The sequence below is a fragment of the Pangasianodon hypophthalmus genome, chromosome 2 (genome assembly GCF_027358585.1).
Source record: "Pangasianodon hypophthalmus isolate fPanHyp1 chromosome 2, fPanHyp1.pri, whole genome shotgun sequence".
In the NCBI taxonomy this organism is placed as follows: Eukaryota; Metazoa; Chordata; class Actinopteri; order Siluriformes; family Pangasiidae; genus Pangasianodon; species Pangasianodon hypophthalmus.
Genome location: NC_069711.1, coordinates 28,343,498 through 28,361,572, shown reverse-complemented (window position 1 = coordinate 28,361,572; position 18,075 = coordinate 28,343,498). Strand labels below are relative to the sequence as shown.

Sequence of the window (18,075 nt, the reverse complement as noted above, 5' to 3'; positions counted from 1 at the left end):
AACCACCAAAATTGCCAATGTTGTAACACTCCCTTGACCGTAGAACAGATTTTTTGGCTTGCCCTATTTTTAATGTCATAAGACAATGCCTTTTATCAGGACGAACTTTGAAAGACTTGTTTTGTAAGATGGACCCAGGATAACTACTACAATTTTTATCACAAGTAAATTTAAAGAATCTTTTATAGAGTCGTCATGTTGTACAGAAATGTCTAACTTTTTAAGCTGAATTTTGTTAAATGTTTGATTAATACGTGTATTTGCCATGAAATAGCCATTTCAAGCTGGTATGGCAATAAACTCTAATACAAACAAACAAACTAGATTATTGTCATATTGTCATTTTGAACTGGTTGTTTCTTGTAGATTTCCTGTGTCTGTGGAACACACACTTTCAGACTCTGCAGGCTGCCAGAGAGCTTCCAGGAAGGATATATGGCCAGGTCAGACACCCCTGACTAAATATACACACACACACACACACACACACACGCACACACACACACACACACACACACACACACACACACACACAGTGTATACTGTGGACTATAAAGCTCTATTCAGCCTGTTCTATTTATTCACTGATAAATATGATATAATATCAATATCATCATCATAAATTGTCACAGTTTGCATTTTGGAAATGACGTGTGTATCGTAATATATTTTTATAACTTTTTTCATTTTATAATGTATTTTCTATATATTTATTTAAATCAAGAAGCAGCTGATTTGATGTTTTATTAAATGTGTCCTCCTTTTCAGTGTTAAATAATTGATTGTTATAGACATTAAATAAAAGTATGACTGACCTCACAGGTTTTTTTCCCCCCTTTTTGTTTTTTTAAGTGACACTACTGTCAGTTTGTTACCCTAACAAACTACATATTGTGTGTATCCTAGAAATATCTTCAAGTATTATTATATGATTTTGTTGTTGTTGTTTTGTTTTGTTTTGTTTTTTTGGCTATGATAAGCAAGAGCCTAGTAGTTGTTTTTTTTTCTTCCAAACCTGGATGTTTGTGTCACACACGGTCATCACATTACTCAATCAGGAATTTATTTAAAGCGCAATAAATTGAGAGTGGCATATATGAGTATTAAGGAATTTGCTGTCACTGTATGTATTATGGCTGCACATTATATTGAAATGAAATGATTGAAATATCGAAACTGTAAATATCGCGATATGCATATAGGATTGTGATAACTGAATGATTTTAATATTTCAAAACTTTACGAAAAGTCAAAGTTTTAGGGCGACGCAGATTGCAGAGAATGCTCTCTTTTCCTCAAAAGAACATGAAACGTATGTTGGTTATGTCATTTTTGAGTAATCACATATCTTATTTTTCTTCAATATCATGCAGCCCTAGTATGTATAAACCCTCACTTTGTATTCGCATATTCCAGCTCATTTAATCAGCCTACAGGATTGTGCACTGGTTAATCTTCAGTGTCGTTCTAATGTGCACAGCATTTAGCGGTGTTTTCCAATACAGGAGGCATCTGCCTATCAAATCCAGGTCCATCCAGGCAGACTTAACAGGCTGAATTCAGGGGTTATCTTGTGCTCTAGTGCAATACGCTACACACACAAACCCCTAACTACACTCAGCCTTGTGTATAGAAGAATCATTTACTCTGAAGATCTTAAATCTGAGGTGCTGTCTCTTTGCTCGGGATGTAGGAAAAAAAAATGATGACTGGTGTGTTTCCTGTCTTGGCTGTGCAGATGTGGTGCTACTCCAGCAAGCTGTTTGTGTGTCATGGGAAAGCGCTCTCTGTGATTCCCTTTGAGTGTCAGAAGTCATCTCTGGCCACCGCCATGGGGAAGCTGAAACAGACCAACACCAGCGGTAATAATAACTCCTACTTACTGCACTAACATTGGTATACTACTGTATTTCTACATTGATAGTTTCATAATATAGCAGAAAAGGTTAAAAAATTGAATGTATGAGTCAGATTAGTATAAAATACATATCTGTTGTCACGGTTTGGACCACAACTGCTACATGAAGCTGAAGATTACACAATTTCTAGTGTTATACTCGTGATGTACTTCGCAACTGAGCCAAATTGTCCATTATCTAAATAAAATACTTTCAGGCCCTTGGCTAAAATAAAATTAACTCTCTTTAGCTAGATAAATTTGAAGAAAAAAAAAAAAGTAAGAGTATATTGTGAATAAGCGCGATTACAGCAGTAGTAATAAGCTCCTTTTTGTTTTCTTTAATTTAGAGAGCAAGGGTCCAGCGCTTGTGCCGTCCTGGAACGATCTGCTTCATGGCAGTACGACGCAGACACACACACAGGGGAAGAGCCGGAGCTTGTCCACACGGAGGACTGTAAGATATAGTCTAGAAATCCTTCTTGGTCTATTGATGACTGAGAAAAGTGTATCTATGCCTCTAATTAGGCGGGTTATTACCTCAGGTGATTGGATCATGTGTACATTGCTAAATATCCGATCATTCAGAACACATTCCAACTACAATACAGTATATACGATGTATGAACGGCAGTGCCTTCTCATTTTTCACACAGACTTGTGCCACATTGAATCTGCATAGCTAGGCTGCTGTGTCCGATACACAGAGTTGATTTTATAAATCAATTTATATATTAGAATATGCCAATGAGCTAGTCTCCTCTCATATATGTGTTTATAGCTAGTCTTTATTTGCGACAGTGTATAAGAGAGTAATGCAGAAATATTTTAGGACCTTGGCGAAGAAGCTGTTTAAGGAATTAACTTATTTTTATAATACTTTTTTAGGAAATATTGTGTGACTTGAAAATGACAACACACCTGGAAATAACTTCAAAAGTTGTAATACAAGTGCTCTCTAGGTGTGAGGGATGGCATACTCTTGCTCCCCTGTCAATCACGGAGTCATTAGCTAACCGTGAGTGTCTGTGAGCTCATGTATGTAGAAGAGGGTAGATAGCGCTTTTCTCTGAGTGTGTTGCGCTGCTCAGTGATGCAGCATGAGCAGCGGTTTGTAAAGATGTGGTTGGCTGGCTTCATGGGGATCAGAGGAAGAATGTAGTAGCTGTCATGATTGGGCAGAGTTGCCTGGTGGGTTGGCATTGGCAATTGAGAATTTTATTTATTTTTTATTTTTTTTCTCACAAACAATAATAACATCTCTGGAGTCAAATTGAAGCTGGTGTAAATTGCTGGATTAATTGCTGATTCTCTACTTCCTCTGTAGAAGACAAGCTCAAAGCACCAGCCGTGCCCGACAGTCGAGCAGCTGGCAGAGGACATCAAGGTAATCTATCATGTCCATATACAGATACAGTAGCTAATTAATGTTTATAAAGTTTATGAAGCTAAATAATGTTTATGAAGCTAAATCCATGATACTTTCTTATTCCAGGTATAAATAATACATGAGTTTTCAGATTTGGCCTTGAGCCTAGTGTGGCATTAGATGGCATCCATATAAAGCGTATACTTGGCCTCTTGTTCTGCTCGCCTGGCTGCGTGTGGGTGTGTAACGTGTCCGTGTCCTGTAGGTGAGCGCTGTGCAGGAGGTGGAGAGACAGGTGCAGGAGTTTCTCAGTGGAGCGGAGCAGGAAGCGTTACACCTCTCAGCCGGGAGACTGGCGTGTGAACTTGTGGCGCGGTGTCAAGCAGAGCCAGGGTTCTACCCACATGCTGCCCTGCTGCAGCTGGTCGACACACACTACCTGTGCCACAGGTGAGAGAGTGGTAGAGAGACACCCAGACACTTTAAATTCTTCAGTCACTTTGTTCTTTTTAAATACTGTCAAATGTGGCTAGTTCTGTTCCTCACAGAATGGACCATGTCTTTGTTTTTGTGTAGCGTGTGTCCTGACCTGCTAATGCTGGCTTTAGAGAAAAGCGACTTCCGCCTCTGCCAGTTCTGCCTGCAGCTCTTCCCTGATATTCCTGAAGCTGTTACCTGTGCCTGTCTCAAAACTATCCTTAGGTGAGTCACCATCCACGTTTTTCCACCATCCAAGTCATTTGTATAATCCTTTACTGCATATGAGGCGATTTGCATTCGCCTTAAAAACATCAACTAAACTGCTGTTTTGAAATTTTATATTTGTTATACATTGCTTATAAGAGCACCTGAAAAATGGGAGCTGAGGGGACCTGTTCCAATTATTTCTAGGCCAAATTAAACAGATTCTTTATATGACCAGTGTTGTGAATGCCTGAAAACCAGCACTGTTCATCACACTGAGATCACCTTGCCCTCAGTGAAGCATGGTAGTGGTAGCATCATATTGAGCGTTACCCTCAGCCCCTTGGTTGCATTTTTTTGACCACTGATTTCGGTGGTCGGTCTACTCCACTATATTCTTTCCATTTTTAATGTCAACGTCATCTGACATACATCTGTCTATGTATCCCTGAATCATAACCAATATTTTTACACCAAATCAGATGTATTATTGCTCTAAGAAAGCTGTTGAGAAGCAGAGTGGAAAGCACAGAAAGGTACAAAGGAAAGCAAAAGAATAACACTTTGTTTATTTGTTTAAACTCAAAAACAACTCCTGATGTTATTTCATACGCATGACTGATCATTTGAATTCATTTCGTGAGTTAATTTGCGTTACCTCTGGTTGACACCGTTAAAATGTCATTGCTGCCTACTGGATATATTTTGAACTACAGTAACGAACATACTTAAACGTATGGTTAATTATTCATTCATTCATTTTCATTCCACTTTTCCTGTGAGAAATAATCTCTCCAGCCTGGGTCTGCCCCGAGGTTTTTGTGTAGTCGGATGTGCCTGATGCACGTCTAGTGGAAGCTGAACCACTTTTAAAATCTGTTTCTCTCTCTCTCTCTCTCTCTCTCTCTCTCTGTCTCTCTTTCTCTCTCTCCAGTGTTCCAGACACAGAATTGGAGCGCATGGATCTGGAGGCAGACAGTCTGCTCTTCATGAAGGCTCTTACTCAGAGCCCTGATTCAGACAGAGACCAACAAAACGGTTTTTGTCCTCCCCCAGCGGATGAGGAAAGCTGTGATGTTCCTTCAGAAACCCCGGCTCTCGGCCCCAAACCCCCCAGAGACCCGTTAGCTCTGGATATGAGCTGTCCTGTGGGACTACACAAAGGAGCACTACTGTATCCTAAAAACAGTGGCTCACCAGCAGCAGCTTTATTTCCCTTCATTCAGGTCATATGGAGGGTCATGGGTGCAGGAGTGGGAGATGACGTTTTTGAGACTTTTTTTTAAGTGATTGGATTTAAAATGTGCATGTAATTAGACATTCTTATGTGGACATGATAATCAAGACACAGAAAAAGATCCTGTGTTACTAGAATCTTAGTGCTTGCACTTAATAAAGCATTTCAGAATGAGATGGAGCAAAACGTAACAACTTAGTAGACTTAAAATTGTCCGTGTGCAAAGTCTTTCCTTAACCTGTTTATTAGCAACGAGATTCTGCAGACGGCATACAGCGACAATCTTCTCCTTCCCCATCTAAAAGACCTCAGCGTCTCACACGTTATAGTAAGTACACAAACCTGAGTGTGCTTTTATATGAGGTGTTTTGTCTGTTTAAATTGAACCCTGGTGCATTGTCCTTTGTGGTGTGGACCAAAAAACTGGTGCGAGATCTGAGCTGCTAAACTGAGCCAAAGGACAGAGCTGTAGTGCTCCAGAAGTGCCGTGTGTTCTGGATATTTGGATCTAGGAACAAAAAGAGAAAATAAATAAAATTGGTTAATTATATAGTTACCTGATCATTTATTGAGCGTCAGCTTTGTGTTCTTCATGCTCCATGGGTGATTTTTGCAGCTACTACTCACACTTGATAAACGTTTACCTTTATGTTGCTGTATTTCTGTTTTACAAGTATGTTTTCAGTGCTACACACCCCTCAGTCAACCTTTTTTTTTTTTTGCTTTCTAGTTCTTTTAATTGTGTGCACTGTGAAACTAATCCAAACCAAATAGCAAATGAACCCAAAATGAAAATTTTGCAAAGTATTATGTGTGAAAGCCCCCTAAAGCAATTCCTGTGGGGTTTTTTTTCTCTTAATTTGTCTGTGTTCAGCTCCTCCTGCAGTACCTGAGGTTCCTGTACCTGAAATATTCTCAAGATGCCCACGCTCAGATCCGCACCTTACGAATGCCAGCCATAAATCAGGTCTGATGCACTTCAGTTTCTTTGAACGTGTTCTATTAAACTTAGTCAAATTGTTGATCATTTTATTAAAATCTTATAAATGAGAGAGTAATTCATTATTATTGTCAGCTGGAGGTGTAAAGTCACTGTTGTGCAATGTGTGTCTTGGCAGTTGATTTTTTTGTTTGTTTGTTTGTTTGCACAACACCCACACCCCCTACATTCCTCTTAATATACCTATATTATCCCATATTTATGGATATTTATTATACGTTAACTATTTTACTGCAGCTACTTCAGCTTGATGTTGCACAGCGTTGTATTGCACAGACAGCTCCACTTTATTCCTCATATATTCTATACTTTTTTCTGCCATCTATCTTTTATATCCTTTATATTATATTTCATATTTTTCTACTTCTATGCCAGTAAATTCTGTTTTATGTAAATTCTGTTTTCATGTCAGCAGATAGTCATAAAAAGCATTTCACTGCACGTCATACTGTGTATGGTTTTGTGTGTGACCAGTAAAATTAGAATTTTGAATCTGAATTATTACCTTCATTAAATCGCAATCATGTTCCATTTACTAATTAAAGGGAACTTTCGAACTTGTCACAAAATGTATAAAATAGCCTGCACAAAAGATGTCTCTCTTCTTAAATCCTATATTTAAAAGTGTAAGTCAGTCTCATTAGTCCTGTGTGGAGAGAATTTATTAATATTTTATAATGTTCACACTGTGTAACTTTTTTTATTCTTGTAGATTTTGGATTGGGTTTGCTTGTTGCTCGATGCGCACTTCACAGTCCTGGTTTTGGCTCCTGAAGCTAAGAGCTTGCTCTCCGGCCTTCACAAGTTTGTGAGATCACAAGTAAGTCCTCCATTTCCCAGTGGGTTCAACATTTTTTTTTTTTTTTTTTTTTTTTTTTTTTTTTTAAAGGAATACATTTGTTTTTAATTTTTCTAAGTTTGCTCTCATCCTAATGTTATTGTTTCTATAGTAACAACTTGCACAGAGACTTGTGTGGTGGATGCTCAACATAAACAGATTAAAAAGTTTTTGTAATTGTTGATATGGTGACGATTTCTGTCAGGCGATGTTTTAGCATTTTTGGAAGGAGTCTTCAAGTTTTCTGACATGAGAAAGTCTTCAGGAAAGAGGGCTTTCCGGTTTCTCTGTGACATGATCATTCACCTTCACGAGAAAGAAATAGAGAGACCTATAAATCGTAGCTATATTTATTTTCATAGTTCAAGCCACACCTTATCGCCTGAATCTGATGCTTGCTCAGAGTACACGGCAAAGTTTAAAAGTGGAATTGTATGCTATAATATTGTGAAATTTTATTTTTTTAAAAAAAAAAAACAAGCTCAAGTATATTTTTAGATGATGGTGTGATGATTTAAGCATGCAGTTTACAGAATGTGAGCGCTAGCCCTTACCCTTTCTTTAGTCCTGTAGCTCTATCCTTCAGTTTCAGACACTAAACATATGGCTTATTGATCAGAGTGTGAAATGAATTTTTGTACATTTTTGTCTGCAAAGGAATCTCATCTTGTCTCTTAGTTTCTCTTTGTCCTGCTAATAACACAACATTTACTTCTAATAATGATAAATATTCAGTGTTTACATTCAAATCTTGTGTTTTCATCTTTAGGTGAAGTTGTACTCTGAACTGGGGAAGATTGAAGGAAGCCTGGAAGCACTCAAACAATCCAAGCAGTCCCAGGAGATGGGCCAGTATTCCATAGAGGTGCTCGAGCTCTTTTAGTCGACCTGTACAGATGCTTTTTAATAAAACCCTGATAATGACCTCCAATGAGTGTCTGCTTTTGTCTTGGTTGACTTTATTATTTTTTTTTTTTATTAGATAAAATTACAGTTGGTTTAATGCTATGCAAATATATTTAAGCTTGTCTTGAAAAATAACTGTTTATAGACAGCTAGGCTAATATGATACATAATAGAGATTTCTAAACTGTGTTTGTGTATTTTGACTTATTTCCTTTTTCATAGCAATCAGAAATAACTGGATTAGTAAGTCATGAAATCAGTGTATTTTAAGTTCTGCTGGTTTTTTTTTTATATTTTGAGTATGTGAAGTATTTCATAAAGAATTGTAATTTTGTTGTCAAAAGCGTTTTCTTGTCAGACTGAAAAGTAACAAATTCATGAGCATAAAAGCAGCAGATCTGGTTGGGTTTGTTTATGTGTTTGTTTTAAAATATGCCACCATCCCCCTCTTCAGAGGACAATAAGGATTATTATTATTATATTTATATTTTTATATTTTATATTATTATTATATACATTTTAGCTGTTAAAGCCGAAGAGAAAGAGAGGAGACACACCCAAAAAAAAAAAAAAAAAAGGTGAGGAAAGCAAAAGAAGAGAGGACAAATTCATAAAGGCAGAAGAAAAATGAACAAATCAAAGAGTTTGGCATCAAAACTAACAAAAACATGGGAGAAAAAGAAATATATAATGTACATACATACACCTGCATATAAATAAATATACTGTGTACATACATTACATTCACACTCACTGTCCAATTTAATAGGAACACCTGTACACCTGCTAGTTTATTCAGTTATCCAATCAGCCAATCATGTGGCAGCAGCACAATACATAAAATCATGCAGTTACAGATCAAGAGCTTCAGGTAATGTTCACATCAAACATCAGAATGGGGAAAAACGTGATCTCTGTGACTACTGAGTATTCCAGAAACTGCTGATCTCCTGGGATTTTCACACACAGCAGTCTAGAGTTTACACAGAATGATGCGAAAAACAAAAAACATCCTGTGTGCGGAGGATCTGCAGGCTGAAACACCTTGTTGGTGAGAGAGATCAGAGGAGAATGACCAGACTGGTCTGAGCCGACAGAAAGTCTGTAGTAACTCAAAGAAGCACTCTTTACAACCGTGGTGAGCAGAAAAGCATCTGAGAACAGACAACACATCAAACCTTGAAGTGGATCAGCCACAACAGCACAAACTGGACAGCTGAAGACTTTTTTTTTTCTAATCTTCAACTGTCCAGTTTGGGTGTGTACCCATGCTAGCCTCAGATTCCTGTTCTTGGCTGACAGGAGTGGAACCTGATGTGGTCTTCTGTTGTTGTAGCACACACGGTTTGATGTGTCGTCTGTTCTCAGATGCTTTTCTGCTTACCACGGTTGTAAAGAGTGCTTCTTTGAGTTACTACAGACTTCCTGTCGGCTCAGACCAGTCTGGTCATTCTCCTCTGATCTCTCTCATCAACAAGGTGTTTCAGCCTGCAGACTCTCTGCACTCAGGATGTTTTTTGTTTTCGCATCATTCTGTGTAAACTCTAGAGACTGTTGTGGGTGAAATTCCCAGGAGATCAGCAGTTTCTGAAATACTCAAACCAGCTCATCTTGCACCAACATCCATGCCATGGTTAAAGTCACAGAGATCACGTTTTTTCCCATTCTGATGTTTGATGTGAACATTACCTGAAGCTCTTGACCTGTACCTGCATGATTTTGTGCATTGTGCTGCTGCCACATCTTTGGCTGACTGGATAACTGCATAAACTAGCAGGTGTACAGGTGTTCCTATTAAAGTGGACGGTTAGTGTATATAAAAAAGAGGGGAAAATACATTGTAATGGGAAAGAATTTGAGCGAAAGATACAATTACTTGGTTTATGATTAAAAGTTGTGTATGACAGCGTGTTCTTTTGCATAATACAGGATTATTACTGATAATTAAAGTAATTAGGATCATCTGCATTAGACACGTGAACGGCGGTCAGACGCACGTGTGTAAACTCTCAGGCAGTAAGAAAGCGCTGACTTGCGCATGAGCGCCTCCTAGTGGACATTTTAAACACATACGCAACATTCACCATGTAAAAGTTAAGGCAATGCATATCTGTTATAAATGAATAAATCTGGATATTTAAAAATACAGTGACATTAATAAAACAGAGTGGTTAACTGTGCAACATGGAAAACAAGGTGTCTGTTAAATGAATACAACAAGTCTGAGATTTTTTTTTTTTTTAATAATTGGTTGATTGAGGAGAACCAGAACACTGTATAAAAGGTTAAATGAAAAATACCTCTAGATAAAATAATACAGTATAAGCAGTGTAGGAATTTGTTGTTGTTAGCTCTGAATGATCAGCTTATAGGCTTGCTGTATACTGTTATACAGTGTTTATGGCTTTGTAGTTATGGCGCTAGCCAGCCTATTTATATCCAAGATTTTGTAGTATTGTTGGAAACTGTGTTACGAATATTAAACTCATACTCTGACGTATCACTGGATCTAGTGTATATATTTATTTATAAAGACTGTGGTTGTATAAAAGAAGTGAAAAGTGTTCGTTGTCGGCAGGATTCGAACCTGCGCGGGGAGACCCCAATGGATTTCTAGTCCATCGCCTTAACCACTCGGCCACGACAACCTGAATACAACTGCTGCTGATGGCGTTTAAGAGCTGATTACTGTTTAATCATCAACACTAATGATATTGATATTTCAGATTAAGACGTTCAAGATGTGTTCGGATATTTTAGGAAGTAAATTTTCACGGTTTTACTCGAACTCTGTTAAAATATAATGATGATAATAACATAACTTTTTGTCAATTTAAACTCCACCGTCACCATTCTGTTTTGGTAATATAACATTACATAACAATCGTTTTTTTTTGTTGTTGTTAATGCTATAAGTTTGTTTTAAACGAAATCGAAATTTTAGGAAACTAGATAACGTAGTGATAGTAATGCTGTTGTAAATTAAAACAGAAATGTTTAGTTAGTTAGGGTAACCGAGGGTGATGGTGGATCTTCATTCACTTATATCTACAGAAATGGCTGGAAACTTGAACGCACCTTTAATCCAGGTACTAATTACAGTGTAGTTCAGATTATAGTGCACAGTACAGTCTACTGTAAATACAGTAACTGCATTTAATAACAAACCATAGCTTACATTTTACAAAATGTCACAACATTTGAGTTTTTTTCACTAACCAACTCTCACCCAGCTTCACCTTGTACAGAACTAAGGACTAGGCTTTAATCATGTCGAGTGTGTTGTTATAGGAAAGCAATCAACGACAGGGTGGTGTGATCCTGCCCAAATGAAAGGAGTTACTTTTACCACCCAAAGTAACAGCAAGTGTTGTATTCCTCCTATACAACAGCAAACATCCATGAAACAAGTTCCTGTTATCCCTTTCCTTATAAACGGTTGTTCTCTCACCAACCTCTCCTTTTTTTTTAAATTAATAAGACAAAAATGCAGCTAGTTACATTGTCCTCTGTCCCGAGGACTTTGGTTTCAAAAAAAGGAGGAACAGATTTATCTCAAATTAATGAAACAGATTTATCTCAAAGGTTTTCCTCCATGAAAGTTAAATAAACTTCGCCTTACAGAAAGATTCACCAGAGTAACATTTATCTGTTTTTAATTGTTAACATATAATCTGTCTATTTGTTACTGTTAGTCTAAATGATGTGAACATCCATCATACAACTGTAGTCCTGTTTAATGAGTTGTTACTGTAGAAACATATTAGATCGAGTGGATTAATATACTGTATACCTGTTATTTGCCTTTCAGCCGGCACTATTGTCAGGGCTATGAGGTTATAGAAAATTAATCAGTGCTGTGGTATATGCTGTAGAAAATGTCTAATTTCTCTACAGCATAATAACATAACATTTCGCTACAGTCTGGTACTGCCAAAATGGTATAGCCTGGTAACAGCTTGGCCTAAAAACTTCTTCATTCTCTAACATTTCATAAAATGCTTCAGAAAATATTATTTTCCAATATCTAGCTATGTTCAGACTATAGTTTCATTTTTTTTTGGTGGCCCAAGATGTTTTATTCCTCGAAACAGTGATGTGAACACTGACACATATAGCAAAATTAGGCATTTCATACAAAATATTATGATAAAAGTCTATGTCTGTGTAGAAGACTTTGGGCCATACTGCAACAACTTTTTGGTGGCCCAAGATGTTTTAACCCTCTAAATAGTGGTCTGGACATTTACTCATATCCAAAAAAAAATAATAATAATAAAAAAGGCAATAATGCAACACGCTGTGATAATTTTAATGGTGAAGAAGACTTTGGCCTAACCTGGAATCAAATTTTAGGAAATACCTTTATTTCAGATTATTTAGTGCAAGAGTTTACTGGCTCAAGTTTTGATATTGAGTGGTCTAATGAGACCTTTCAGGTTGTTAAGGGATTTTGGGGGCCCAAAATGTCTGAATGCTTTAAACAGTCATCTGAACATTGACTGTTAGGAATAGGAATTTTATACAATATATATTATATGGCCAAAAGTGTGTGGACACCTGACCATCACACCCATATATGGTTCTTCCCCAAACTGTTGCCACAAAGGTCGAAGCACACAATTGTATATAAAGTCTTTGTATGTTGTAGAATTAAGATTTCCCTTCACTGGAATTAAAAGGCCCAAACATGCTCCAGCAAGATAATGCCCCTGTGTACAAAGCGAGCTCCATGAAAACACAGTGTGCTAAAGCTGGAGTGGAAGAACTTGAGTGTCCTGCACAGAGCTCTGACCTCAACCCCACTGAACACCGAGTGCACCCCAGACCTCCTCATCCAACATCAGTGTCTGACCTCACTAATGCTCTAATGGCTGAATAGACAGAAATTCCAACAGTCATGCTCCAAAATCTAGTGGAAAGACTTCACAAAAGAGTGGAGGCTGTTATAACAGCAAAGGGTGGACATGTCCATACCTTTGGCCATATAGTGTATTATGATATTTTTGAGAGTAAAGAGGACTTTGGGTCAAGCTAGAGACAAATTATCCTAATTTGGGAAGTTCTGTTCTTTCATATTTTGGTGATGGTTTAAACACTAGGCTGAACATTTTTTTAAATTTTATTATAAGAAGCTTAAGTGTTATTTCTAGTCCCTGCTGAAAAAAAAAAACAGTAGAAACCATCACAGAAATTCTAATAGTTTCCACTACAAATACCATTACAAACCATCAGCTAACCATTAAAACCATTACCATTAACACTCCTTAATGGTATCCACTAGACATAACATGCCACCAATACAAGGCAACAAGTGACCAGTAGAGACCCACAGGGACCATTACAGTTTCCATTAAAACCAATACAATTCCCATTATAACCATTAAAACCATTACAAATTCTATGAGGATTTTACTGTTTTTTTTTCAGCAGGGGTGTGGAGAGTGAGAGTCCATGCAAAACATTATTTCTGGATTATTTTCCTGTTTTTATTCAGATTAATTGTGAAATGAAGATACATCTTCCTTTTACACCCACAAACCCTGGAGAGCTCAAAACATGGCACTCAGCTGTACTTTCCTTCTGCTGGACTTCTTTACGACATGTTCCCTTCACGACACAGTTCACAGTGTCTGTCGCAAAAACAGGAGTTAAAAGCAGGAAATAAGTCACACTTCTAGCTCAGAACTGGACGGCTGCGGGATGTAAATAAACCAAATCAGCGCTTACTACTATGGTCAATAATTTTGTGAAGTCACGTGACGCCGAAGAAAGTTCATTGTGGAGCGAGACACGTGACCTCGCATAACTACGTTTAGTGTTATTTTTCCACCTGCATTCAGACAGATCCAGCCTCGTGCACTATGATTGGTTATTATTCATAACCAGTCCTCTGACTGGACAAGATTATCTACAAACCAATCAACTGCGCAGAACGCGTGATGGTTCTAACCAATCATGGCGTAGAAGGCGGGGTTTGTAGGAATACGGGTGGAGAACAAAATAACGCCCGAGCTGGAGAAGGCCTGCTGCTGTTTTCAGTAGGGAAACAGGGGAAGAAAAATGGCGGCTGTGTGCGACCCGGAGCGGGACACCGGCCATTCCGTTCGAGCTTTCTCCCGTTAATCGAGTCCGCTGCTTTGTCGGACTTTTGGAAACTAGTTTATGGAAGGGTGGGCTCGGAGTTTATTGATAATTGCGTGCTTTTGTGAGATTTTTTTCTGTAGGACTCGTGGCGCGAAAGAAGGCTGTAAATAAAGAGAAAACAATAATAAAATATTGTAACACATCCTGCTACAAAAAAAATGAGAGGAAGAAGAGGAAGGCCGGCTGTTCGGGGACCAGTGCCGGAGGAGGCATCTCCAGCGGCGGCGCGAGGCAGTCGAGGCGGCCGGGGCAGAGGCAGGGGCAGAGGAAGGGGCAGAGGACTGTGGACGCTGGACTGTGAGGTGGATGAAAACTACCAGCCATCGAAAAGGGGGCGACGGAGAGGAGGCTCGTTACCGAGGGGCAGAGGAGGCAGAGGCAGCGGCAGCAGGGGTAAAAGAGGAGGAGGAGGAGGAGGAGGAGGAGGAAGGCGCAAAACATTGAGTAAAATAATCTACGACGACCACGAGAGCAGCAACGAGGAGGAAGAGGACGCCGTGAGTTTACAGTCCGAGGGAGACCAGGACGACTTTCTCCGCCGCTCTGACGATGATGCGGATTATGAAGAAGATGATGATGAAGAAGAAGAAGAGCATTTACATGGTGATGAAGATGGTGATGATGATGATGGCTCTGACTATGTGGAAGAATTACCGGAGGAGGAGGAGGACGACGCGAGCTGCAGTAGCTTGCAGAGCCGGAGCAGCACCTGCGGGGACGCACCGGGTAAACGCGTGAACTTTAGCTAGCAATGATTTCTACTTAACGTTAGCTTATAAGCTAATGTTTTGGCTCATCACACTGTTAAAGCGCTTAGTGCGCATGCGTGGGTTCAGGTGGCTCCCAGTGCCAATCAGAGTTCCATCGATACCGTTATTTTCCTGTTTTGGATAAAAAAGTTAGCAGCTTTGTTCAAAATGGAGGCCGCATCTGTGTAGCCGGGATGTGGTACATCAGCATCATCATCTTAGAGAGAGTTTATGTGATTGTTTTGCAGCATGCAGTGTTGTCAACTCTTTTCAGGGGGAAGTAGTTTTAATACAGGCTCAGAATGTCCCCCAATGACGTCATGTGTTCGTTTGTGTATTCATTCATTCGTCAGGATCATTTGCATATCAAAACTTGTTAGGGTGCTTTCACACCTATTAGTCCTGTTCCTGACTGTGAATCAGGGTGAAAATGATATTTTTGGTTTGTTTGGTTTATTTTCACACCACACACGTTTAAGCGCAACAAAAAGCAAAAGAACTTTGCCTGAGGAGTGTGTAGGGTGAAATGTGTAGGGCAGGTGTAGGGCATGCGTTAAACACCTTCATTCGTTGGTCAGAAATACAGCAACGCAAAAAAAATAAACAAACCTTTGCCAAGTGTTCGTAGAAATCATCCGAGCGCAGAGAACACGGAGCCACACTTAATATAATACTAGATAATTATAGAAATGACTAGTTTTAAACATTTTGTGTATCGCATCCAACTGTTATTTACTCTTTTTGTTTGTCAGAGCAAATCCACAGCACTCAGCTCTGTCCTTCAGCTCAGTTTAGCAGCTCACAGCTACAGAAAAATGCAACCCAAAACACAGCGTGATTGGTTCTCTTCCTGTATTTGGGGCGATTCAGGACCGAACCCCTTTCTCACTGCAGTTTAAACGTGATGGAGTTTGACTGGAACCGTACCGAGACCACCTCAAGGAGATTTTGGTCTGCACCCGAATGTGATCACTGTGTTCTCACCTGTACACATGAATGGCACCAAAATCGCACCAGGATTCAGTTCAAGCAAAATAAACACTGCATATGTGAAAGCACCCTTACATGCAGAACGATTTTTTAACATGATTAGAATAGGATAGCATTTTGTTTTATCAGAATAGAAAATAATAGATTCTTACTTATTTCTAATAGAAAGAACCCTTTGGTCAAGACACAAACTGTCTATTTACAAAATATCTATTTAGGATAATTTCTATCAGGAACACAGACAAAAACAAGCAGTAGTAGTTGGGAAATAGGCATGGTGGTAGACGGTTTTAGACAGAATAAATAGCTTTTTTTTTATTGCATAACACCTACTAAATGTAAATGTAAGGTTAGCTAAAGCATAGCGCACACCATCCAGCGGCATGATTTTGTCAGTCTGCTAGTGATCACAGCTCAGATATTTTCAAGCTTGTTTAATTTTTCCCTCTATGACTAGTTGCTAGTACAGCATTGAGAAACATCCAGTGAGAGTCCAAGAGGAAATCAAACTCATCTGCTCTCATGCGCCGCAGGTTTATCACATATCTATTCATGTGGGAGGGTGAGGACACAACGTAAGCACTGTAATATTGCTCCGATAAGAAGTTATCCAGCATGTCATACCCAAATGGCTGACAGCAAAAATGAACACTAACATGATTCCTGTTGATGCACAGTGTAACAATAGATACGTTTCTTTTCACTGTACGCTGCCCGCCTCTCCCCAATCAATATTTCCTCCACATTTTAGTACAAAACTGTGACACTCAGATGATGGACAGCTGTTGTGTTTGTTTTCATGAGAAAGCAGGATATGGGGATCAGCTGTGCTTCGGCAGGGATCTCTCCAGGTGAAAGATCGTGTAGCGTGTGCGCCTCGTCTGCAAGCAGTTGTGTAGTGTGCACACCGCTACAACACCAAACAACCAGTTCAAGTCGTGTAGTGTGAAAGGGTTGCCAATTCTTAGATTTTGAAATTGTAGTGTGCAATCAGCATAACAATGAACAAAGAACTGCACTGCACCAGTGGGACCAATGAATGGTACTTCACTTTAATAATAAAGCCAAGAAGAAAGTTTAAAACGAAGAACAAAGAAGTCTGCATGTAGGACAAATGATGATTAGTAATTGATCTTTGTTAACAGTGGTGATCCGTTATTGGTTGTTGAGAAGAGTCGTGATCTTGGATTGGTGGTTGGGAACAGTGGTGATCGGTGATTGGTTGTTAAGAACAGTGGTGATCAGTGATTGGTTGTTGAACAGTGGTGATCAGTGATTGGTTGTCAGGAACAGTGGTGATCAGTGATTGGTTGTCGGGAACAGTGGTAATCAGTGATTGGTTGTTGAACAGTAGTGATCAGTGGTTGGCTGTTGACCAGTGGTGATCCGTGATTGGTTGTTGAGAAGAGTCGTGATCAGTGATTGGTTGTTGAACAGTGGTGATCAGTGATTGGTTGTTGAACAGTGGTAATCAGTGGTTAGTTGTTGAGAACAGTGGTGATCAGTGATTGGTTGTTGAGAACAGTGGTTATCAGTGGTTAGCTGTTGAGAACAGTGGTGATAAGTGATTGGTTGTCTGGAACAGTGGTGATCAGTGATTGGTTGTCGGGAACAGTGGTGATCAGTGATTGGTTGTCGGGAACAGTGGTGATCAGTGATTGGTTGTCGGGAACAGTGGTGAGAAGTGATTGGTTGTCGGGAACAGTGGTGATCAGTGGTTAGTTGTTGAGAACAGTGGTGATCAGTGATTGGTTGTTGAACACTGGTTAGTTGTATGCCATTGCAGTCAGCTGTACTGCCAACATAAGTCAGTTAGATAGCCTGATCTTTTAAACAACCAAAAACCAAAACTAATTAAGGGAATTCCTATTTGCCATAATCCCAAAAATCAGACAATTCCACAAAGCCTTAAGTCTCAATTGTAAGTTCAGTTAAGACCAGGACAGGTCAACATAGTTCACACTCCATATTGTGTTTATTACTTTTCTGGACAAATAACTATCCAGGCTTTCTACATCACTCTAATCGTAATCCTCTAAACAAAGACTTTCTGAGCTACTCATATTTGAAGTGTACTTACTGATATGACCCCCTGAACGAGACCGTTTGGTCTTATTTCTTGAAGCTGTACTCGGTAAACAATGGAAGGATTTTCCCCCTGCACTCGAGGGAGTGTGTGTTGTGGGAACCTGCTGCCGTGTTGTTACATATACTCAAAATGGAATCACGTTGTTCTCAATCAAGTGCTGCACTTGGCT

General features: G+C 39.1%; 2 protein-coding genes and 1 non-coding gene across 6 annotated transcripts in view; 2 read left to right on the top strand and 1 right to left on the bottom strand.

Moving 5' to 3' along the window:
• Window positions 1-7,956, top strand: part of nol11 (nucleolar protein 11) — a 13,418-nt gene extending 5,462 nt beyond the window's left edge. The window contains exons 8-18 of the mRNA XM_026933125.3: window positions 367-443; window positions 1,739-1,862; window positions 2,248-2,354; window positions 3,225-3,284; window positions 3,532-3,716; window positions 3,843-3,968; window positions 4,885-5,124; window positions 5,437-5,515; window positions 6,062-6,154; window positions 6,900-7,007; window positions 7,795-7,956. Coding sequence (XP_026788926.3) covers window positions 367-443; window positions 1,739-1,862; window positions 2,248-2,354; window positions 3,225-3,284; window positions 3,532-3,716; window positions 3,843-3,968; window positions 4,885-5,124; window positions 5,437-5,515; window positions 6,062-6,154; window positions 6,900-7,007; window positions 7,795-7,908 — 1,313 coding nt within the window. The 3' untranslated portion in view covers window positions 7,909-7,956. The remainder of the gene's footprint in view (window positions 1-366; window positions 444-1,738; window positions 1,863-2,247; window positions 2,355-3,224; window positions 3,285-3,531; window positions 3,717-3,842; window positions 3,969-4,884; window positions 5,125-5,436; window positions 5,516-6,061; window positions 6,155-6,899; window positions 7,008-7,794) is intronic.
• A 2,541-nt stretch (window positions 7,957-10,497) lies between these two features.
• trnas-aga (transfer RNA serine (anticodon AGA)) lies at window positions 10,498-10,579 on the bottom strand. Its single transcript has one exon. It is a non-coding gene; the product is annotated as a tRNA-Ser (tRNA).
• Window positions 10,580-13,903: 3,324 nt separating this feature from the next.
• Window positions 13,904-18,075, top strand: part of LOC113538288 (nucleosome-remodeling factor subunit BPTF) — a 58,536-nt gene continuing 54,364 nt past the window's right edge. For 2 of the 4 annotated variants that reach the window (XM_053229270.1, XM_053229269.1), the window contains exon 1: window positions 13,906-14,804. In XM_053229270.1, coding sequence (XP_053085245.1) covers window positions 14,237-14,804 — 568 coding nt within the window. In that variant the 5' untranslated portion in view covers window positions 13,906-14,236. Of the gene's footprint in view, window positions 14,805-18,075 lie in introns of all 4 variants that reach the window. The other 2 variants (XM_026933228.3, XM_053229272.1) reach the window with 2 other exon arrangements.